This window comes from Babylonia areolata, chromosome 3 (assembly GCF_041734735.1).
Source record: "Babylonia areolata isolate BAREFJ2019XMU chromosome 3, ASM4173473v1, whole genome shotgun sequence".
NCBI classification, from domain to species: domain Eukaryota; kingdom Metazoa; phylum Mollusca; class Gastropoda; order Neogastropoda; family Buccinidae; genus Babylonia; species Babylonia areolata.
The window spans coordinates 40,294,541-40,307,476 of record NC_134878.1 but is presented as its reverse complement, the minus strand read 5'-3'; the positions used below and the strand labels follow the sequence as shown (position 1 = coordinate 40,307,476).

General features: G+C 39.4%; 1 protein-coding gene across 1 annotated transcript in view; it reads left to right on the top strand.

The window, feature by feature from the left end:
- LOC143279982 (laminin subunit alpha-like) overlaps positions 1-12,936 on the top strand; it is a 305,618-nt gene that overhangs the window by 57,901 nt on the left and 234,781 nt on the right. Inside the window, exons 16-18 of the mRNA XM_076584380.1 lie at positions 5,806-5,962; positions 7,127-7,393; positions 10,142-10,236. Of these exons, the coding sequence (XP_076440495.1) occupies positions 5,806-5,962; positions 7,127-7,393; positions 10,142-10,236 (519 nt within the window). The remainder of the gene's footprint in view (positions 1-5,805; positions 5,963-7,126; positions 7,394-10,141; positions 10,237-12,936) is intronic.

Below are 12,936 nucleotides of genomic sequence, written 5' to 3'. Positions count from 1 at the left end.
TAAAAGATAATTATAATAACTTTTGGAAAGACGTTATGAAAGCTTATGACAGTTTCAACACACATACTGAACTAGATAACAGTAAAGAGTTATTAGCTGAACCCATCTTTTTCAATGCTAAATTTAGAATCGACAACAATCCTTTTCATTTTAAGAACTGGACTGCAAAAAATGCATTTTTCGTGCGTGATATTCTGGATGAAAACTGCCAGTTTTTAAGGCAGGAAGACTTTTTTAAGAAGTGGGGAATAAGAACGAATTACCTAAATTACCTTAGTTGCATTCAATCAATCAAAGAATACATCAGAAAAAGAAATATAATATTAGAGAATCATGACAACAATGAAAATAGTAAGGCGTTAAAAACCATTTGTGGGGTAAAAAAGGGAACACGGATTTATTACGATATAATCTTGGAGAAAAACGAAATTTTTGACATGAAAGCTTTTATGAAATGGGAAAATAGGTTAGGTACACAGATTGACTGGAAGAAAACATTGAAAAAGATAAATAGAATCAAAGAAATAAAAATGAAATGGTTTCAGCTTAGAATATGTCATGGAATTTTAGTATCAAATATCATCCTAAAAAACATGGGTGTAGTTGACGATGACAAATGCAATTTCTGTTATATTGAAAAAGACACAGTGCAACATTATTTATGGTTTTGTCCAGTTACGCAAACCTTTTGGCAGGACTTTAATAAGCTATTGAGAGAGAAATGTGAAAACTGTGAACGACTGTCATTGAACTTTGAATTGGCATTGTTTGGAACTGATGATAAAAATACAATGGATGACACTTTAGATTTAATGTTATTATGGGCAAAAATTTTTATACACAGGAGTAGAATCAATCAAATAAAACCAACTCTGCAAGCATTCCTGCTTGACCTCAAGTATAGATACAAGTTAGAAAAGCATATACACACAATGGAAATGAATTACTGTGATTTTGTTAAAAAATGGCTACCATACTCTGTGTTGGTAATAGAACATTGAGTAAAATGAAAACTGCCATCATAATACAGTATATGAATGATGCATGTTTGATAGAATTTTTAACAATATCAGAAATGAGTATACTGCAAAATTTGACATGTTTGTACATCAATTTTTGATAAAAGAAGTAAGCTGCCACAGGTAATGGATAACATAATAATCCTCTAATAACACACTTTATAAAAACAACAACAAAAAACAAAAAACAACAACAACTGGTGCTCCTTGAAACTATCTCAACATGTATACATGCCATGATGTGACATTTGGTATCTTGTTCTTTATTATTTGTTATTGTTCTTCATCTTATTATTACTATTATAAGTATTATCATATTGAAAAAACCCTTGTATCTCAACAGATTAATGATTTTTTTCTTCTTCTTTTTTTTTTCCGATGATCATTGATGGACCAAATGTTTTGCTATGTGAATGTTGAATCACATTGATGTCGTGAAAAGTCAAAATATAACCTTGTGTACAAGGGAAAAAAAAAAAAAAAAAAAAAGTATGAGCAAATCTAAATGCAGTGACACAGGTCTTAGCCACTGCTTAATGAAAATTAGAATGAATGCTTGAAGACAATGAAAATAAACTGCAGTCTGACAATTATTTGGAAGTGGAAGGTGAGGAATATCAGCCTACTCTTCACTCAGAGAGCAGAACAGATTTTGGAAAATGTTTTAAAAACTTTGATTTTAAGGATGACATGCAGTGTTCAATCTCAGCCTTTTTATACAAGTATAAAATCATCTGTTAGAATTAATGGTGCTACTTAAAACAATCAAAAATTGAGAGAGGATGTAGACAAGGAGACACAGTTTCTCCATGTGTATCTACTCTTTGTGCAGAAATTTTGGCCTGTAAAATTAAAGATTTTGAAATAAAAGGAATAAATGTTTTTTTAACACTGACCTCAAAATAAGTCAGTTTGCTGATAATGCATCCTTCCATTTAGAAGGTGACAAAATCATTTGAAAAGATATTTTTTTCTGTCTTAGATTACTTTTATAAAGTGTCAGGACTTGGGTTGAATTATGATAAAACAGTAAATTTCTGGTAGTAGGCAGGGAAACACCAAAATTTGAAATCTTGGGCCTCTGGTTTACCCCTATGACCTTAAAGATATGGCAGACATATTTTTTCTAAAAAATTCAGAGATACAAACATTTTATTAACACATGAATGTTATCAATTATACCATTAGGAAGAGTAGCTGTACTTAAGTCACTAATATTGCCTGAATTAATTCATTTATGGTTATTACCACAAAATCCGCCAAGTAAAGTACATCAGGATTTTCAACAACTTTGTTTTGATTTTGTCTGGAACAACAAAAGAGATGAAATGAAAAGGACAATAGCGGTTCAAAATGCAAGCAAGGGAAATATTGGAATACCATACATTAAAGCTTTTATTATGTCCCTAAAATAATATGGATTTAAAAGAAAAGAAGAAAAAAGAATACAACAAAAAATGGTTTACCAATTCAATGGCAGAATGTCCAGAAATAGAATCTGTGAAATTTTTGGACATCAGTATATTTATAATTATTTAATTCATCTATTCTGGAAAGATGGATTCATGGCAAAAGACATTTTACGATAAAACAAAAGGATCTGTCACGGTTCGTTGGCAATCTGTGTGTGTGCCTGTGTGCACCTCTTTTCTCCTTCCCTCTTCCCCCCTTTCTCTCTCCCTTCTTCCCCCCCCCCCACCCCCCTCTCTCTTCCTGTCTCCTTCACCACCCTCTCTCCTTCATGTATATGCTCAGTTTAACGCTGGGCATATACACATGCATCTCTGGGATATGGTTGTGGCATGTTCCTATTCCTTGAGCATTTTTTTAACTCTGAGCGAGTTCAGAAATTAATGTAGGTTAGGTAGACAGATTCAGCTTCGCTTTTGATGCCAAGATCTCTTAGAGACAGGTCGCCGTTCCAGCGTGTGAGCTGTTGGGTGCCGTCTGAAAAAAGTAGTGGAGCGTTTTCCTTGTCACCCCCTTCTTCCTCTGTGTGTGGTCTGTGTTTTCACTCTGGGCCAGTGGTGTGCCTGTGTCTACCTGGTGACGGGTGAGGGAGTCATGTATTTGTGCTTGTAGTGTTAAATTAATGATGTGACGTAATTTTTGTCTTCGAGGAGAATTAGGTATCGTGCTTTTGTAAGGTTAGGGGAGGTTTTTATCGGACATCTTTTAATTCCAGTATTCTTTTATTTCTAGATATTTTGGGGAATTGAGGAATTTGTGTGTTCTGTTTAGGTGTGTTATTTTTCTATGTATTCAGCTCGGGTTATTGGCTCAAATGTATTTTCTTTATAATGAAAACTGTATCTAATGGCATTACGAATTTTCTAAAACATTTTGTGGCAATTGAAACGACATTGCTAGTTGTGATATTTCATGACTGAGTTTTGTTTTTATTATTCAAGACCAACAGTATAGACACTAGGCTGACATATTGTCATCTGGGGCTCTTTGCAATTGACTTTTTCATATTGTGTTAACTCCTTCATTATTTGGGAAAAGTTAACTAACCATTCATGTGCTTTTCATGATAGTTGCTTTCAGTGTAAAAGCGACGGGATATCCACGTACTTCCCAACTTAGTGTAATGCGTATTACTTGAGGAAGGGAGTGGGGTGGTACTCTTTTGAATTTGGAAGAGAGTATAGTCTACAGAGACTGGGAGTTCATTGTGTGACAGATTTCCCTGTGACTTTTCCACTCGTGCCACTGCCCTCAACGGAACTCCAGGATCGACACTGGAACAGTCTTCGTTCCCCTTCCCGTTGTCCTCTTCAGTTTTTCCTCACTCCCGCTCCCACTCCCACTCCACACTTCCAGTGCCCTTTTCCATTGTCTCCCTCTCCCCATCCTACATTAATCCTAGAGTCTACAAGTGACTTCAATCTTCAGCTGTTGGGTGGAGTTCGCTCAGGTGAACTCTGGTATTGTCGATGTGCTGGACTGGTGCTGCAGTGACTTTGCGACATGGATTGGAACTGAATTAGTTATTTGTGCTGTAGTTTGATGGGGGGAAACTTTTGTGTGCTTTGATTTATCATGTCTTTATTTCGTTTCATGTGTCAGTAAAGAAACGAGCTGAACTTTTCTGTGTTTGTGTTGTCGGGACGTACGTTAGTCTGGGAAGGGTGGGGGTATATGGGCAACCCCTTACGGGTTGTGACAGGATCCAAAAGTCAAGAAGTTCTAATTTAACCTTTATTTTGGAACTCCAAGTTTAGAAATTAGGATCATACTTTCTATTACATGCAATGGGTTAATAAAGGAGTATTTTTAGTCAAGGACATGATATCTGGTACTGCTACATTTTTATCCTCCTTTACATTCTAAAACACTTACAATATAAGGCACAAATTTCCTTGAATACTGTGTTTGTATGCAATCACTCAAAAATATATCTTAAAGAATCAGGCATGTCAATTGAAAATGCACAATGCAACTCCTCAACAACTGTGATTAGAAAAGTAAAGCTCCCCCCAAAAGGGACAAAAGCATTCCATAATGTACTTACAGATAATAGCAAAATTCCAAAGCCATTTTGTAACACTGAAAAAGATTCAGTTTTGTATTACCTTTAGGATTTTGAGTATTCAGATATTTTGGCAAGATTTTAGTAATTACTTAAAAGAGAAATGTGAGAACTGTGTAAGATTACAACTTAGTAGTAACTTAGTTTTTTGGGTTATGATGACAAATTGACAGTAGATCAAAGTTTTGATTACATTTGCTACAAGCAAAATTTTTTGTGACATTCAGATTCACTAAAAGCAAAACTCTGCCACTTCTTGACTTTGTATATCTGTTCTACAAAGAAAAGAGAAATATAATCCATGGAACTAGCACAAACAGGAAGATCATGCACAATACTAATATTTTCAGTCAAATAAATGACTGCCACACTGACAGTATTGATTTAAGAGGTCAGGCAAACAATTCACACTTCTCTGTCATTGTCACTGTTGGCAAATCTCAGTCTGTCAGTATCTGGGTAACCCAGTATGATTGATTTTTACAAGATTTTCATGCAGAAATCGTTCAAACGGTTCATAATCATCTTAAAAGTTGTGTTTCAGCATATACCAAAGCTCTCATCAGTTATTAAACTCACCTTGCAGCTTTGAAAATTCAAAACTTTGACAGAACTTCACCAAATCAGACCCTGGAAATTGCTGAATGCATAGCAGTCGGTGGCGAAAACAAGGCAGTGTCTCTGTGTGAGAATCTCATTTATGTAAAGAACACTGGCTGCACCCATAGCAAGCATGTGTGTAGTGGGCCCTGGCGGGTGCTATGCAAAAGAAAAATGCTGATATTTTGTAAGTGCTGGCAGGTGCTTAGCGGTAAGAAGGGTTAATGCTGGAACCCGAATGTCCAGCCATGTTGATGGCTCATTGTATGTTGATGGCCTGCTTTCTCTCTACATGTAGCTGTACCCTCCTGACCTGTGACTTGGGTCATTTCTGATATTGTCAGCATGGACAGCTCCAGCCCTCTCAGGGCCACTCACTTTCAAGTGCTTACCCTTTGGGGTTCACCCTCACAGTGGTGAATGTCTTGTTGCGATTGTGACTGCTCCCACCCAGGGAACCTTGAACCATTAACGCTACTTCCTCTTGTTGCATTTTGCTGTTGTGCAATATGGTTTGGTGCCTAAAAGAGGACTTTACCCTTCAAAGTCTTTTTTTGTTTGGCTCTATAATGATACCAGGCAAATATGAATTTGGAAAAAATATCCCCATCTTTTCTGACAGGGATATTGTCATTGAACATGTGGTTTCAGGCCCATCAAGTCTCATTTCTACCCCAACCTGCATCAGCTGAAAATTGAGATTGAAGATGGAGTGACACCGGAGGGATACCGAGTGCGATATGGTTATGACACCTACATCTTCCCTGACTACTCCTGGAGAGGATATGCCATCCTTACAGATGTACAGGTAAGAAAAAAATTCAACAATACCATACCGGCAGGAATGGTACCTTGAGTCAAAACATTGATGAGAGTAAAAAAGTGAGCCCTATCAAAGCATCTGCAAGAATGAGTGGTAGTATTTTGTTCTCTCTTGACTCAAAGCTAATAAAGTGATGATGATAAAGATAACAAGAGAGGCAAGGCCTTCAAGACTCACTTGTGACAGAGTAAAACACACAAGCTTTTTATGTATTGAGTATAATTTCAAAATGTAATGTTTAAGATGAGAAAGATCAGTTTAAAGCAAATTAAGTCCCATAGCATTAATTACAGAGTAATTTCCCTTTTTTTACTATCTGCACCAAAACGTTTACAAAATAAATATAACTTCCATGCTTAGCAAAAGAAGTTCCTGTTTGAACAAAAAATGATAAAAATGACTGCTCTTGTTGTTGGGTCAGAATATCAGATCAAAGTGCCAAGTTTAGAGAATACAAAAAATATAAATATAACAGTAAATGCAGTTTGCATATAATTAGGCTTCATTATTTTTTTTTTGTGTGTGTGCCCATCCCAGAGGTGCAATATTGTTTTAAACAAGATGACTGAAAGAACTGAATTTTTCATATTTTTATGCCAAATTTGGTGTCAACCGGCAAAGTATTTGCAGAGAAAATGTCAATGTTAAAGTTTACCACGGACACACAGACACACACACACACATACACACACAGAGACAACCGAACACCGGGTTAAAACATAGACTCACTTTGTTTACACAAGTGAGTCAAAAACACAAGAACTCTTTTCAGACAAGAGTGTACCAGATGTTTCAAGCTGTTTCGTCTGATCGTCTGATGTATGTTTGAAAGTAAATATGGAAAATCCCAATAGAATTTTCTGTTACAGAGTTTATTGTTCAGTCCTTTATATCCTGAAATGTTGTGTATTGCTGTTTTATTCTGATGAATATTTATGGATATCTATTTTTGTAGGATCTTTCATCAGCTGTATATTTTAAAAATCTGTTAGAAAACTTGTGATGATGAAGTTTTAAGGGACTTGTCATACAATGTTAAGTTCAGCTCGAATTGACCCGATAATTGTGCATCTTGGAGAATAAGCTGTTTTTAAATATCTATGGCTAGATTGTGTCAGAAATGAGATGAAGTGCTGACTTTCTTTTCAGCCGGAAGTGCTGCTGGAAGTCAACATCCGCATACCCAGTTTGTATCGCATCATTTACCGCTATGTCAACCGCAATGAAAAGCCTGTGAGAGGGGATATTACTCTTACACCTGACTCCTCCACCAACAACATCCAGATGGGGGAAATCATCTTTCAGCAGACTCTGGAGCCCAAGTTTGCCACAGTAACATCTGGAGCAGTGTCAGCCTTTGTTCTGAACCCTGGCCGCTGGACCATTTCTACCAAAGTGCCCAACATTGCCTTTCTGGTCAGTGAGCTGTGCTGTTTGTACAGATAGGAACAACCTTTCTGGTCAGTGTGCTGTGCTGTTTGTACAGATAGGAACAACCTTTCTGGTTAGTATGTCAGTGTGCTGTGCTGTCTGTACAGATAGGAACAACCTTTCTGGTTAGTATGTCAGTGTGTTGTGCTGTCTGTACAGATACAGCACTGGGGCCCCTGAGGGCCGTCTCTGTGTGGGGACCCGGATAACGGCGGGGGGCGGCCTCCCCTTGGGAGTCCGCACCCAGCCGCGAGTTCCCACCACCAAGAGAGGACGTGCTACTCCCCCTTCCACCCGCCTCGCGCTGGGACACTTCGGGAGGTGACGCTCGAATCCCTTTCCCCCCGGTCCCCTTCATGACCGTTTTATCGGGACGAGCGTCCCCTCCGCGATCAGCGTCTGCAGACGCATCGCCGCGGTCCCTATCGGGAGAAATCATGAGCTCCGGGCCTGGGAGAGTCTCTTGGCGAGTATCTCTGCCAGCATCATGATCCCTGCCTTCGTAGGATGGCAAACGAGGCATGGTACCGCGCGTAAGCACCCAGCGAACAATACGAACCCCAACAGAGAAAGGAAAGACAGGATCGACTCAGAGGTAGAAAATACGAAGAAATCGAGGGGGCCGAGTCGAAACGAGTACACAGAATGTAAGCACAATACACATGCAAGCCGCATACAACAAAATAAGGCCAAATGAAAACGCTTAATAGCCAAAAAAAGCGTTAGACGAGACAGAGCGAAAACCTGACAAGATGGCGTGGAGAGCCTTGGCCAAAGGAATGATTCAGCGCTTATAGCTGTTAGAGGCGTTTGATTGGCTAAGAGCGGGCCAGACTAAGAGGGGCGTCTTTTCACCGTTAGCCGCGCGAAATTTGGCCAAACAGAGCAAACCATAGGCCTAGTTTGCATCAGTTTGACATGGTAAGTATATGTAAACACCAAACATGGAGTATAATACAAACTCCTCCTTCTGGTCAGTATGTCAGTGTGCTGTGCTGTCCATAGAGACAGGAACAACCTTTCTGGTCAGTATGTCAGTGTGTTGTACTGTCTGTACAGATAGGAACAACCTTTCTGGTTAGTATGTCAGTGTGTTGTGCTGTCCATAGAGACAGGAACAACCTTTCTGGTCAGTGTGTCAGTGTGCTGTACTGTCTGTACAGATAGGAACAACCTTTCTGGTCAGTGTGTCAGTGTGTTGTGCTGTCTGTACAGATAGGAACAACCTTTCTGGTCAGTGTGTCAGTGTGCTGTACTGTCTGTACAGATAGGAACAACCTTTCTGGTCAGTGTGTCAGTGTGCTGTACTGTCTGTACAGATAGGAACAACCTTTCTGGTCAGTGTGTCAGTGTGCTGTACTGTCTGTACAGATAGGAACAACCTTTCTGGTCAGTATGTCAGTGTGTTGTGCTGTCTGTACAGATAGGAACAACCTTTCTGGTCAGTGTGTCAGTGTGCTGTACTGTCTGTACAGATAGGAACAACCTTTCTGGTCAGTGTGTCAGTGTGCTGTACTGTCTGTACAGATAGGAACAACCTTTCTGGTTAGTGTGTCAGTGTGCTGTCCATACAGACAGGAAATGCCTGTTGTAAAAGTCTGTAAACGATGAAACAGCTATCACCAGGCACTGACCTTTTGGAGGTCATGATGCCTGTTGGTATCAAAATATCAGTGAGGAATTGTTTAGTCCTAACCTGCTGCAAGCTATAGTGGAGTGTGCGATGAGCCAAGCTGGGAAGACTTCGATAAAAATAGTTGATATTTTGTCCACTTAATAAAAAGCTCAGACTTCAAGAGAGACATAGTAGTAATAAATGTCATGAGTTTGGTTTGGTGTATATCAGGTTATGTTGTGACAGGAAATATAGTGTGGTTTTTTCTAGTTTCAAATTCCAAAATAGATGTCTGCATTGTATTGTTAGCAAGGGGCTCATTATGTCATGTCTAGTGTGTGCAGAATCAGGATACACTATTAAACACAACCATGACTTGGCAGCAAGGCATAGTCTTCTGTGGGTGACCCAATACTGCTTTTAAATTGTGACAAACCAGCCTCTTTGCTGATATGTACTGGGAGTTAGAATGATGGAATGTATGACAATAATGCCATTGAGAGAGCATTTAAGTGGGACAGAAAAAAACCCTCAGTACTTGGAAATCTGATTCTATGTGGGAACTGAGCAGAGAAGCTGTGAACGGACTTGTTGCTGTCTCCTGCCCTGGTTTTGTTGACTCCCATCCCACTCTGACTCTGATGCTTCTGTGTCCTGGTTCACTTTCTCATTATCTCATCTTTTTGCAGACAAGCATGTTTCTATTATAAAGAGTAATTGTTGAATACTTAGTTTTTTCATGTTGTTTTTGTGTGTGGAGTATTGGCGTTGGTTTTATTTCTTGATTATGTTTTTAGGTTCTTACTTTGTTCTGCATTGAAAGCTATAACAACAAAGTTCAAATATGCCACTTGCTAAAACATAGCCTATGTTAAAGGAATATTATGCCCCAGCTAACCCATTCCTTTCATAATGTATTTTTAATTTTATGGAAGTTTCTGTTTATATATCGATTTCATTTACTTTATTATTCTTCACATTTGTCGCTGCAAATCCCATGTCCAGCATTTTAAACACTCGGCTATTGCATTTGTCATTTGTGTTAATTGTTTATGTTGTTTTCAGTAATGTTTCCATTTGTATCCATTATGTATTTGTTTATTTGTTGATGCACACAGGATTACTTTGTGCTGATCCCTCAAGATTTTTACGAAGCCACAGTACTGCAGCAACATGTCACCACCCCATGTGCAGTGCCTGGAGATGAGGGGCCGTAAGTCTGTTTCTCTGTCACTGCCTACTGTTTTTTGTGTTTTTTCCTGAATAATATGCAAGTTAACATGTTTGCTGTGGATGTATGCACACTGCAAAGCTGACAGAACTGATGCTTCAACCTTGGTGACAAAGACTTGAGAAGGGTTATGCATTTTATTTGGATTTTTAGAATGTCTGTTGTTATGACAAAGCAAGCATTGCTTTTACCTTTGATTTGAATAAGCCATGAATTCTGCAACAAATAGGATATTTGTAAGGTTATGCTCTGTTTGGTTGTGGTTGTATTCTTGCATGTGCACATATTCACACAGATGGATGTTTGCGCATATGTAGACACGTGTGTTAAATAGAATCGGCCTTTTTTTTTTTTTTTTTTTTTTTTTTTAAACAGTATCACTAAATTTATCCATGTGACATTTTGAATAATCACTAACCCATTACAAAATTCTTTTTGATGTTTAAATTGCAAAACAAATATTAAAGGTGCAAGGAATGAGACATTAGCTCTATGGACGATAAACTCTAGAGTGGATGAAGTCGTTTTGCCATGATGAGATATTTTGGTCATATCTGAAAAATTAACACACTTTCACACAATGACAAAGATATACAAGGTTACTATCTTTTCTTTTAACTTTTAGAAATAGTTTTTTCATTAAATGCTTCTAAATATATTTGGAAAATACATCAGAGTATGTCACAAGATACTGAAAAACATAAAAATGTGTACTGTGTTTCGTTGTAGGGGTTAGTCTTTAAAAACTTTAGTCATCAGTTTCATTGTCTGGTGCAAACTGCAAGTCTTCATCAAAAATTGACCAGATGATTTATCACTAGTGTCTAGGAGATCAAGTTTAATGTCTGACCTTGTTGAGTCACAAATTCTATTCTCTCACACGAGTAAAACTGGTTTGCCTCCATTTTGGTTGAGAAAGTCAATGGTCGACATGTGTCAAAAAACACTGAAAAATGGTATTTATACACAGTTTGTGGTCTAATGGAAAAATAAAACTGTGTTGGAAAATGTCACTCTAGTACAATAACCAGTGCAGTTTCCTTTTAATTGAATGTTGCTTTTTGCATTAAAAAAGAAAAAAATCATAGTTCCGCCAAAGCTGAAGCTTTGACACATCATTTTGAGTTGATAGAAAGCTTAAGCATCAGCTATCCAAAGAGTTTGTATTTTGTGTTCAATCTGTGGTGACTTTAGTTTAACTCTTTTGTTCCTATTTTTCTATGAACTATTACTCCCCTTTTTCCGAGATTCCTACTATACATATATTCCCTTCATTCCTGGATTTAGAGAAGAGAAAGAAAGCATGAAGCAGGGTACTTATTTCAGAGACTTACGGCAACGCTGCTTATTACAGTACACCAAGATTGTCATATACTGTTGTGTACAGAATTCATGTGAGAAGTTGTCTGTGACCCTGTTGACACTATATGGTGACACCTCTGGTGACACTCAGGTGTAAAACAGGTGAGACTGGAGTCAAACAGAATGCATATGAGTGGTGGTGGTGGTGGTGTGTCCATCGAGATCGATGATGACCATCGTTGTCATCCAGATGGGGGATGGGGGATGGGGGGAGGGTGGTGGTGTGGTGGGGGGAAGGATGCTCATGAATCTATCTGTGAGTGCGCAGATGGCTGAATAGTCCAATCTGCGCACGAAATGTTCGCTGACAGTTGGGGCAGACAAAGACAGGCATATCATTGTCAGGGAGCTTGTTTGCCCGTGACTTTCTGGCCTGCCTCTTCTCAACAGCTGCAGCAGTCCTGTTGGCCTCGCACAACCTGGCGCCTTTGTGCACAGCAGCGCGCCATTTGTCACGGTCCACTGCAGATTCCTCCCAGGAGTCAGGGTTGATATCAAACGCTTTCAGAGAGACTTTCAGAGTATCTCTGAAGCGCTTCTTCTGACCTCCGTGTGATCTCTTCCCTTGTTGCAGCTCGCCATAGAAGAGCCTTTTGGGCAGCCGATGGTCTGGCATGCGCGCCACGTGTCCAGCCCAGCGAAGCTGGGACTGCATCAGGATGGTGAAGATGCTGGGAAGGGTGGCTTTTGCGAGCACCTCTGTGTCTGGGGTCTTGTCTTGCCACTTGATGTTCAGTAGCTTCCTGAGGCATGTTGTGTGGAAGTGGTTAAGCTTCTTGGCATGTCGTTGGTACACTGTCCAAGTTTCGCAGGCGTACAGTAGTGTGGGGAGAACTACTGCTCTGTAGACCTTTAGGTTGGTCTCAAGACTAATGCCTCTTCTGTTCCAGACATTTGCATTGAGTCTACCAAAAGTTGCGCTTGCTCTTGCAATCCTGACGTTCACTTCATCGTCGATGGTCGCATTTCGTGACAGTGTGCTGCCAAGGTATGTGAACCGCTCCACCGCACTGAGTCTCTGACCATTGACTGTGATGTTGGGCTCAACGTAGGGTTTCCCTGGGGCTGGCTGATGGAGAACTTCAGTTTTCCTCGTGCTGATGGTAAGGCCGAAGTTCCTGCTGGCAGTGGCAAACTTGTCGACGCTGAGTTGCATGTCAGCTTCAGATCCAGCGTTGAGGGCACAATCATCAGCAAACAAAAAGTCTCTGATGATGTCTGTCATGACCTTGGTTTTTGCTTGAAGCCTTCTGAGGTTAAACAGCTTGCCATCTGTTCGGTACTTTAGGCCGATTCCAACATCGCCATCTCTGAAGGCAT